The sequence below is a fragment of the Lissotriton vulgaris genome, chromosome 4_1, assembly GCF_964263255.1.
Source record: "Lissotriton vulgaris chromosome 4_1, aLisVul1.2, whole genome shotgun sequence".
Taxonomy (NCBI): Eukaryota; Metazoa; Chordata; class Amphibia; order Caudata; family Salamandridae; genus Lissotriton; species Lissotriton vulgaris.
In genome coordinates, this window is record NC_141691.1 from 742315742 (window position 1) to 742328023 (window position 12282).

At 39.0% G+C, this 12282-nt stretch overlaps 1 protein-coding gene across 1 annotated transcript in view; it reads left to right on the plus strand.

Moving 5' to 3' along the window:
• The first annotated feature begins 676 nt into the window (after positions 1-676).
• LOC147722517 (enoyl-CoA delta isomerase 2-like) overlaps positions 677-12282 on the plus strand; it is a 945915-nt gene continuing 934309 nt past the window's right edge. Inside the window, exon 1 of the mRNA XM_086966853.1 lies at positions 677-832. Within this exon, the coding sequence (XP_086822979.1) occupies positions 677-832 (156 nt within the window). The remainder of the gene's footprint in view (positions 833-12282) is intronic.

The window sequence follows — 12282 nt, forward strand, 5'->3', positions numbered from 1 at the left end:
ATGCTAGAAATTATGAACTCTGTTCCTGTACTGCTGCTGTATAGTAAGGGGAATGTATGACCATAATTGAAAAACAATGACACTTATCAGAGCGCATTTCATGAGATTCAATATTTTACATTAAAGTAAGGGTTAATGCTGGTGCACGGTTCACTTGTTTGGATTGAATATTTTGACCTCACCTAATCCGGGAGTTATTATGCATTGCATATGTCTACATAAAATTAAACAAGATGGAACTGACATATCCCGCGGATCACGACGCAACTGACACAGTTGTGATTTTGGACATTATTCATGCTCTTTAAGTTGCTACATGTTCTGTTTTGATTGCTGCATAAGTTTTCACAACACACAACAGCTACTGAGTTTAATCAATCAAACCAAAGGAATGAATACTAATTCGCATCATGCAGGGAGAGGTATTTACTTTGTCACAGCTTTGAAAATGATGCATTCTGTGATTAAAAAGTACTTTTCAACATTTGTAAAGAAAAAAAACAGCTAAGAGTCGTGTAATCGTTATTTAACAGAAAATTAAGAAATGGTTAAGAGCTCAGAACAGAGCCACACCCATAAATGATGTAATGTGCGCAGATTCCATTACTAGCTGACAGGCTGTGCGGTTTGAGTTATTAAAATTAGGTTTATGACTAACAGCTAGTGTAGTAAACACATGAAGTTCAAACAGTGTCAAGTGCTACGTCTGAGAGCATTTTTAAGTTGTGTGTTGAGAGCAGTTTGCGGCGTGGTTGGTTCAGTCATAGGAAACATGCCTCCAGTGAAGCGCGGTGCAATGGACGCCTCAAATTTAACACCGGAACCAAAAGGGGTAAGTGTGCTTCATCGTAATAAAGTTACTAGTGTCTGATTATAGGGTAAACACTTTGATCCAAAGTTACAGCAAGGGGTTAAACGGATCCCTTTTTGTATGCTTGTTCTATTATATATATAGATTTTGCGCCTAATGGGCATGAGAACACCTGGGAGAGAATGCTTTCTGAGCCGTACTTGCATTAAAGTGGTTTTATTTTTTTTACTTTTCTCTATCACATCATTGCTATAGCCCTGGCAAGCACGTGTATTCATACAGCATCATCAAGGGTAGTATTTTGCCCTAATTAAATGATGTCATATTTATTGCGCCTGATAAAGTTCATCTCCGCCCAGTCTTGATTTATTAGGCGCTATAAATGCCACACAAATTCGAGTTTTGCTGGGGGGCACCAACATCTGTGGTTTAGTCAAGATTGGGCATTTCTCCTGCGATAAAATGTCGCCTTGTCTGATCTACCGAAATTTTTAATAAAACTCCAACCACGTATATCGCAATTAACCAGGTCGCTCATAATCAGGGACTTTTTGTTTTCTACTTTTTCTACTGTACACTTTCAATTAATTATAAAGTAATAAAATAATCGAAACATCGATTTGGATGTATACGACTCAAATTGAAAATCCTTAGATGAATGCTAAGTTTTGAACTTACTTTTCTAGAATTTGTCATAAAAACATATTTGCATTTATTGAAAATACTATTTAAGGTGGTTAGAACGGAGTTCACCAAATTGCACAAAGGCCGAGCAATGTTACTGAAAGGCAACCTAACTCCCCTCACAAATATTTTCTGATTACACCACTCATGGCATTTTAAATGCCCATTATATCGTCATTAAGATCACATTTGATGCCACTAATACCATGTATATTTTCATTACAGATTATGTTCACTATGTGTACATTTAGATTAGAATATGTTTGTTTTTGAAAATATTCTGAGTTCTATCTCAGGAACTATAGCTCATTAATTAAACAACAATGGTAAAATGACAAACCCACGTTACCAAGAGATTGGCAGTGTGATAAATGGAGGGTTATGTGATAGAACAATAAAAAAGAAGCATACACAATCAAGTAGGTATGTTTAGGAGTATATGAAGAATGCAAAGGAGGCTGGTCAACATAAAAATTGCCTTGCTACGCCGGGTGACTTGTTGCCTTCTTGTGTAGTCGAGGATCAGCTTGACTGTCTTTTTTATGCATAGACCTACCTTGAGTTGTTTCAATATTGTGTTTTTCTCTATGATGCACTCTTATGTTTACCTTGGTAACCGAAATAATTTTTGACTTGAATGGTGTTTTCAATGAGGGACGCTTTACAGGTGTTATATAATATATATATTTTCATACCTACAATTAATCAACACATCTATAATTAGTCTTCCCAATGGCAGAAAAGTGTTACACTGCAAGTATGTATATTAAATAATTAAGCATCACAGAGCCCAGGGCCACTATAGAATTCAGTGAAGAGAGATAAAACAATTTCAAGTGCAAACTTTAAGACTAAAATACTGTCATGCTAGTAGTGACCTAGGTGATCAGTGTGAGATACTTCTTCATGCTAGGATCACCCTGGCCTTACATTACAGAAGTAAGTAAAATTGTAATTAGTCATAAGGGCATTATTTTTAACATTTGATTTTACTTTTTTCTCAATGAATGTTCATGTTCGTTAACGCACGTATTCATTTATTTTATATATTTATTGTTTCGGAAATTCCCCACATCGATTTGGTATTTGTAGAAGTACAGGGAGGCAGGTAGATTAGCTGGCTATGGGTACTAAGACACGATTTTCACCAACTCACAGCCAGATCTTTCACCCCTGTCTCCGTAAAATGAAAAATACGCATAGTATAAGCTCCCCAAGTTTAACATGATTATTGCTAAACCTTGAAAGCTGATTATTAACCAATTTTTCTACCACTTTAGGCATCAACTGTAGAAAGGAAATAGCCAAGAATGTATTACTCATTGGATGATCAGCAGATGGTTTCTTAAGAAGAGGTCTTACAATTACCTTTTTCAATCACCAGGTTCTACTAATTCTGTTATTTTAGGGGCCAGTGTATCCTTAGCTAGAGGAAAGGTTTAGCAGGACACAGATCTAGAGGAAAGACAGCTTGTACCTTTAGAGCATAGGCTTTAACATTGGCCTCCAATACTAGGGATAATTCTCTGAACTATCGATGACTGAAAAGTAGCATGAATTGTTTAATCTTAATGGGAAAGAATTGTGGTAGTTATTCAAGTAATTCTAACTTTGGAATCACTAGTACAATGCAACAGTAAGGATGTGAGAATTCATTCATGCTCTTGAAAAATTTCTAATGCTGTTGTTAGCCATAATATTTCTGGTGGCAAAGAAGGCAGCTCTTGCTTCTCAAGTCAGTCTTTTATATTTCTTCAAAGTCTCAAAATAACTGGGTTTGCTCTAAAGGTTATAGTCCTCACAATGTGTTCCCTCAAAACATTTGCATTCACTTTTGCAAAACCTAAGGGCGTCATTATGCCAAGGAGCTGTGGGATTTCTTTGAAAGGGCTCAACCCGTTTTTGAGGGGAAACTTGAATATTGGTGTTTTTGATCCATTGTTTAGTATCTTATACTGTGCTTGTTACATCTCCAGTCGTGGTGGGAGCATTGAGCTCCGCTAGATTAACGTTATTTTTTCCAGCCACAATTTTAGAGAGAGTGGGTTGAAATATTGCACTCTGGTCTTTCTGTCTAACTGGCTAAGGCCCTTCTAAAATGCATTTCTGCTAAAGTCAGGTGATGGTCCATTGCCTCTTTGGGTTTTATATCTACATTTTTTATAAAACTAGAATTAGTAAATGCGTGATCATGCAATGACTTGCAATATGGGTGGCAGAATAATCAATTGAATCAGCCCTAAAATGGCCAAAGATACTAAGTAGAATTGCTGGTTTTTATTCTGATTTTTAAATGGCCTAACATCAAAAGATTAGAAGCATAACACGAAAGTATGGCAATTAAGTGACAGCATTTGATCCCGAAGTGATTTGTCCCATCTGAGGGGGAGGGGGGGGGCGATAAACGCAAATGCATGCTATTGAAATTTTAGGTGAAACACACACACTCTCTGCAAGTAACTCAACCAAGTTGGTCGAGCTAAGGGTCATATTTGTTAATTCTACATCTTGAATGGTATACCTGTCAGCATTAGGGTGGTCTTCCCTCCAACTTTTTGCCTTCCTCCTGCACTTTTTCTGACCTCGTTTTTGCTGGTATTAGGACTTGCGCAATTTACCACTGCTATTCAGTGCTAACATGCAAGGTAATATTGGCCTATCCCAAATTGGCATATTTAATTCACTGAAGTTACCAGTAAGCTAACACTACCTGTGCCTGGGGCCTGTATATTAAATGCTGCTCATGAGTCTGCAGCACCGATTGTACCAACCACTTAAATAGCACATTTAGCCTCTTGCCAGGTCGAACTTTTCCTTTTCAATTCATATAAGTCTCCCCTAGGGTAGGACCCGGAGAGCCCATAGGGCGGGGTAGAGTGTATTTAAACAGTAGGCATGAACTTTTTAGTTTTATATGTTCCGGTAATGAAAAACTCTTAAATGTATTTTTAAATACTGCAAGGCCTAGCTCTCCATAGAATCCATTGGAGTTGTCTTATTACATTTTATAAGTGTAATTTCCAAATGAAAAGAGAAAACCAGTTCATCTTTTGTGTCTCTGCAATCACAATTTAAAACCCTAATTTGAAAGTTGCCATTTTCTTGCCTTAGCCATTTGAAGCCTGCAGCCTGTCCCTTGTCATAGGACCAGGTGTAGTTGGCAGTTGGGCTTTTGTGTACTCCTACTAGACAGCCATACACAATTGGAGCTTAGGTGTGACTGGATGGGCAATCACTGGCAGGATTGGAAGGAGGAGCTGGACACAGCTTTACTTACACCTGAATAGACTGTGTCATGTCCATACACAAACGGCCTAACGGCCATGCATTGTCTCTCCAGCCATCTTGGAGTCAGGAAAGGGGAGGCAGGGAATTCCTTGCACTTTAAAGTCACTGTCTAGAACCTTCTCGCCATCTTCCAGAACTAGGGCACCAGGGTGTAAAAGTTAGACCTCAGACACCACCACTTAAGCACATTTCTGAACCTGTGAATACTCTGCCTGGAAGAGGGACTGCTGTGCTGCTGAATGGCTGCCACTTTGCCGGACTTCTGCTTTGCTGTGCTGACCTGCTTCCTGGTTTCCTCTTGACTGGATGAGAAGGACTGGACCTGCATCTCTTGAACCCAGAAACCTGAGTGACTCCAAGGTCTAGTTGGCTGGCATTCTGATCTGAAGCCTCAGGGACACAGCAGGCTTCCAACAACCTTGCATATGCACCTAGACTCTGCCTTCTGTAAGTCTACCCTGCCAAGTGGTGCAATCCCCCAGTCCTGGACCCTAGGAAGTTTGCCTGAGGTGATTTACCAGCTTGTGGATCCATCAGAACCAATGCATCTCCCCTGCTGTGCCTGCCAACCCTGAGCAGATCTGGCACATTACCACTGGAGTGTGGATTGAACGTGTAAAGACTTGCATCATCACCAAAGCCCGCATCGCCTTCAGAACCGAAACTGCGCAATGAATCTTTGGCACAGGGCCTCGCATCTCTCATTGACATCAGCTTCGACGACAACGCAAGATTCTGCATCACAGCCTCGCAGCTCTTCTGAACCGACGCATTGCCTGACTGCGCATTGCATCCCCAATACCAGATTTTGCATCGCAAGCCCCGTTGATGGGACCCTTGACGTCGAAACAACAGGACCTCTTGCCAAATCTTTGCTGCTTCTTGGAACTGAGACTTTGCCCCAGCTGCACAACACATCTTGCATTCAGATCCACACAACGCTCTGCAAACCATGATTGAAGGCACTTTGGTTCAGCGGGCCTAACTGAGTCCCTGTAGCTTACCTGTGCTCCATTGTGGTCTTCTGAACTTGTGACTTTCAGCCTGATTCATCAATCTCCCGTTTTGCGAGCCCCTAATAGCGATTCATAAGGAATCGCTATTAAGGACTTGCAAAACGGGATTCATGTAGGAATTGCTAAATAAATAGCGATTCCTACACAATCCTTATTTGCGAGTAGCAAATTGCTAATCGCAAATAAGGAATAACTCCCCATTCATTCCTATAGGCCAAAAGGCCCATAGGAATGAATGGGGAGTATTCCTTATTTGCGATTAGCAATTTGCTACTCGCAAATAAGATAGCGATTTAAAGGGTGCCAGGGGTGTCCAAAGGACACCCTGTAGCACCCCTTAAATGCAAATTGAAACAGGTGTTGCGCACACACATGTCCAAAGGACATGTGTGTGTGCAACATGCAACTTAGAAAAATGCTTTTAAAAGCATTTTTCTAAGTTTTTGCTATTTACCGAGAGGTCTGACCTCTCGGTAAATAGCGGCCCGAAATTGCGAATTAGCAATTTAAAAATGGTTGATGAATTGCATTTAAGGAATCTCAAATAGAGATTCCTTAAATGTAATTCCTCGCAATTTAGCGAATTAGCAATTACCGATTTTTGCATTTGGGATGATGAATCCTAAATGCAAAAATAGCGCTCGCAAAGGGCCAGATTCTCAGAATCTGACCCTTTGCGAGCCGATTTCGGCTTGATGAATCAGGCTGTTTGTCCCAGTCCGGCATGATCAGATATCCACAGTTGGCGCTTTACATATTTTGGTGCCATTTTCCTTCAAAACCCTTTTATTTATAATCTCTGGTTCTACTAATTGGATATTTGTCATTCTGGTCTTGTATTATTTATTTAAAACTACTCTGTTGTGGGATCATTTTGTGGTGTGATTTCTCTGTGTTACTGTTTGAAGTTTTTCACAAATACTTTACCATGACCTCTTGGTTAAGCCTGACTGATCTGTGCCAAGCTACCAGGGGACTGGGCACAGCTTAATTTAGGGTGTGCTTGTGCATTACACTGACATGGATTGTATTTACTGCTTGACCAGGGCTCGTATCCTAGTCAACTAACACCTTCTTACATTGGATATATATTATAGCTAAGACTTTGCCTAGTTTTTTTTAAACCTTTCAGGAATGGCTATTGTGAGCTCCAGTTTAGATGACCAAGTGAACCATGTTTCTGTTACAACAATTATATTGATTTTATTGTCTAGAATGAGCTCACATATCTCCAACCTGGTCTTTGGCAATGATTGTGTATTGATTATTCCCCCCTCTATACAAAATCTCTTCCTTGTCTCGGTTCCTCGTTAGTGGGTATTATTGATCTGAATTTGGGGAGTTGAATCTCATTAGGGAAATGCTGGTAACACACTGGCATCTTACTGAAACTTCCTCTTACCTCTTAGCATTCCTCCCTTGTGAATGATGTCCTTATCCATTCTGGATGAATGCAGCTTGGGGGCCTGTCACGGCTGTGTTCCAGTTGTGGATGGATAAAGAGGGACTTGCCTATGGCACTACTCTTATACACCCTTTGTGAGTGTATGCTGCACAACTGCACAACAGGTACCCTAATATTGTGAATAATCTAGTTGCCAGAATTGCTGCTAGCTACAGATATTGATTTTACATGTGTTCACATTTTTTTAGTTGTCTTAGTTCAGGCCTCAAAGTCTTGCTTGATTTTATTGGGTGAATGCCAAGGATTACCCGGAAAATTAAACAACACATACTGTGTTGCATAACTTGCTTTTCTTGCTTTAGATCCAGCCACATAATTTGGTGTTCCAGTGTAGCAATTTGCAGTCAACTAGAATCTGTACATGGTCAGACCTTTTAATTTCAGTAGAATCAGTCTATTCCTTCTCTACGGCTGACTGTAGCTTAGATACTTACTGTTCCAACAGCACTCCAGTCAATTAGAGTACGCTAAAGCACTTTTACGGGATTTTTTCATTGTGGAGGAGATAAATAGCTCAAAAGCCTTCCAGCAAAAGGTCTATGAAGACAACTAGTTGGTGGGGAAATTACTGGCTAACTCTGCGAGAAAGAGGCAGGAGTCATCAATGATAGTGAAAATCCGAGACCCTCAGAGTGGAATGGAGGAGGTAGATGGTGACAAGATCTCAAGGATCTTCCTGGACCATTTCGAAAAAATTTATTCTACGGAATACCAGGTAGAGGAAGAAATGATCTAGGAATATTTTGCAAATATAGAGACCCCAGAATTTCAGAAAATCGGGTTAACCAAATCGGGCATGAAATAAGTACTTCTGAAATACAAGAATGTATAAAGGCAACTTCCGGGGCAAAGGCTTCCGGACAGGATGGGTACCCAATTGAATTCTACAAGGTTTTTTTTTAAAGAACTAGTAACACTCTTGAAAAAGCTATTTAACTATATTAGATTAGGTGGGCATGTCCCCGTGGATTTTAAGGAATCCACAATTATATGTTTTGTTAAAAAAGATAAAAACCAAAACTACGTGAATTCCTACAGGCCAATTAGCTTATTAAATTCTGAATATAAAATCCTCATGAAAATATGGGCGGAAAGATTTGTGCTTGCAGCCCAGGAAGTAATTCACCAAGATCAGACTGGGTTTATTGCAGGACGCTATATGGCAGCAAACACCGAGTTCCTAATACAGGCATTGGACTATTTTAATACTAATTCGATTCCAGCTTGTATTTTAATGATTGACGCGGAAAAGGCGTTTGACTTGGTCAACTGGGCAGCACTGTTTTATTCTCTCTGCCAATTTGGATTCCCGGTCTCAATTATTGAGATGTTACATAATATCTATGAGGGAGCATCGGCTCAAGTAATAATCAATGCAAAACAGGCCGGGAAGATTAAGGTAAATCGGGGAACAAAGCAGGGCTGCCCATTGTCCCCTTTGCTCTTCACCTTCTTTATTGAGCCTCTAGTGGTAAAGATCAGGAATAATGTGGCTATTCAGCCCCCTATCATCGGTATGTCAAAGCTAAAGCTTTTTGCCGATGATATTATCCTTTATTTAATACCTAAAAAAGAAAATATTGAGAACCTAATGAGAGAGCTCAAGGACTATGAAAAATAGGGGGCTATAAAATATATGCCAAAAAAACCGAGGTCCTTGCTTTGAACACCGATTTACATTTTCTCCCTATTTATTTACAGGCCCAAGCTGCAAGAAGCGACCCAATTAGATACCTGGGTATCTTCGTGACTTGCGAATATGATAAGCTTTTTGTCCTGAATTATACTAGAATGAAGAACAAAATTGGGAACCTTCTAGATCAATGGCTTTTACTTCCTTTATCAGTTATAGGCAGGGTATAATTGATCAAAATGTCAGTGCTGCCCCTGCTTATATTTCTGTTCAGCAATGTTCCCATTAAAATTAATTTAGGTTTCTTTAAAGAGCTGGAAACAATGCTGAGAGGATTTATTTGGGGCAATAAAGCTTCGAGAGTCAAGCTGCCCGTGGTACAACTCTCAGTAGATCAAGGAGGTTTGGCTCTACTCCATTTAAGGACCTACTATGAAGCTGCATTTTTTGATATAGTGGCAGGATTACTGAGGGTTAATCTGACAAGAGATAACTTTTTTCTTGTAAAGATGCTGCAAGAGGCAGGTTCTCAAATTCCAATTTTTTTGAAAACTGCAAAGTTTCCAAAGAGGTCAAGATACAAGACGCTAAGAGAATATGGGTCAAGACTGTCGCTCCTTTTTAAAAAACATTGTTCCGATGGCTCCCATTACGTAAGTCTAATTGAATGTACTCAAATAGGTCTCCACGTAAGTTTGAACAACATAAAAAATTGGGAACTTTGCGGGTTCCATGAGTTGAGACATCTGGTAGTCCAAAACAGGGTACAACTCTCAGTAGATCAAGGAGGTTTGGCTCTACTCCATTTAAGGACCTACTATGAAGCTGCATTTTTTGATGTAGTGGCAGGATTACTGAGGGTTAATCTGACAAGAGATAACTTTTTTCTTGTAAAGATGCTGCAAGAGGCAGGTTCTCAAATTCCAATTTTTTGGAAAACTGCAAAGTTTCCAAAGAGGTCAAGATACAAGACGCTAAGAGAATATGGGTCAAGACTGTCGCTCCTTTTTAAAAAACATTGTTCCGATGGCTCCCATTACGTAAGTCTAATTGAATGTACTCAAATAGGTCTCCACGTAAGTTTGAACTACATAAAAAATTGGGAACTTTGCGGGTTCCATGAGTTGAGACATCTGGTAGTCCAAAACAGGGTAATTAGCTGGCAGGAGGTGTTAGCTAGAACGAATAATCCCAGGCGTCCGACTTTTTTTGAATATATACAGATTGTCTATTTCATCAGAAAAGAGATAAGTGGTCTGCTTAATTCTCCTAATGTCTGGTTAACAGCCCTTACGGAGGAAAGAATAAAGGTATAGGTCATTGATACAAGATGCTTTGTTGCTCTGGACAAACCGCACAAGTAGACATACATTTGGAGAAAATAAGCCTCTCGACTCAGTGTACTTTCTCCTCCAAGGATTGGGAGGTTCTGTGCCAGCTGGGAAATAAATCTCTACATGCAGCCAATTATAAGAGAATGTCCTTTTTATCTTGCTGGTTAGCGTATTATACACCAGAGGCTCTGGAGAGGATGTACCCTGAAGTTGAGAATAAGTGTTTCAGATGTATGGCTAGTGGTCAGGGAGGATGGCACCATATTTTCTTCGCTTGTCCGCAGTTAGAATCTTTTTGGAAGGGGATATTTGCGGATATCGAACAGTCCATTGGGAAAACTTTTCTGCCAGTGGTAGAAGTGGCCCTGTTATATGCAAGAATAGGAGTAGGTTTAATGAAGCTGAACTAGTATTTATATTTATATCTTGTGCTGCTACTAGATCTTTAATACTTCAAAACTGGAAATCCAGGGAGATCCCATTACATTTAAAATGGTTTAACAAAATGAGGAGAACCTGTCTTTTTGAAAAGGCTTATGCTGGCAGAGTGGGAGCCATCGGGAGATTTGAAAGGAATTGGAAATATTTTGGGAATCTAGAACAATTGAAGGGAGGATGATTCGAAAAGAAAATCGAGATTAGATGATAAAAGTTTTTTCATTATTAACAGCCTTTTCATCTTTGAATGCAACAGGTTTTGTTTAGGACATTTGCACTTTATTAACATCTTTTGCTGATTTGCACTTAGCACTTTTAAGATTGCACTTTATTGTACCTTTTGCACTTTGCAGTAGCACTTTATTGCAGTTTTGCACTTTGCAGGTGCACTTTATAAATTGTAGATTTTGCACATAATTTCTTGTAAGCTCTAATGATGATTTTGGTGTTTTTTTAATCTCGATGAATCTCGCTCCCTTTTATCTGTTTTTATCTCGTGTCTGATATTTAAAGGTTTTTTAGAAATTTATTGAAATGTATTGATATTGAAATTTAAAGTGAAATGTGTTTTGCACCATCGGCTACCTATTGCTCTGTTTAATAAAAAAAATATATATATTGGCAATTCCAACTATTTGCTATCAGTTTCATAGAAATTGTTTTGTAAATCTTGGCAGTGAGGTGCTTAAAAATGACCAGCCTGAAAAGATTTGTTTATTAATTGGTTCATGTTTTATAAAACATAATTACTCCTATGAAGATGCAGTTTACTATAGAAGAGTCCCTGACTTTCTCCATGCAACATTTCTGCAATATGTAATTCCAAAAAGAAGACCATTGAGCCTTGAGTGAAAGTTCCATAGTTTATTTCCAACTCGTAACTTGTTATCACGTCTTCTGGCCACTGCTCTTTGCTATTCCAAATCTGAACCCTTCACAGAAGCAGTGCTTAATTTCTAAAAGGATGAGTGCCCAAAGCTCTGCTCAGAACCTTGCCATTTATCTTACTCATGCAGGAAAACAAATGATCCTGAGCACTAAACCATGCGTATCATAAAATCAAAGTCCAGTCCATCTCCTTTTCAATTCCGATTATTCTATTCTTGAAGTATAATATAATCTTCTCCAGATCACACAATAGCCTCTCTAGATCGCACAATAGCCAACACGTGTTTCGTCAGATTTGATGCCTCTGCATCTCTGACTTCATCTGGGCTATAAACAAATTGACAACACTAGTTACACTAGAAATGTTTACATAAGATCACCCAACCACATAACCCATGTGCTTTGGTGATCTCATAGTGATTCAAAAATTATTTATTAACGCCCAAAACAGTTGTAAAAAAAATCATGTAAATGTACAAATCACAAAGAAGAGGGAATTAAAAACAATACAATCCTAACTTCCATGAGATATTTCTATACATAATTATAATCTCAAATTATAGACACCAAAACACAAATAGCATCCATATAAAAACAAACAAGTCCATTATATATGGTGTATAATTCATCAACCCACATGTGAATAACACAAGTTACCTATCAAGTCGTTCCAGACAATGTGCTCACCTTTGAGATATATCCTAATTCCATACATCATATCCACT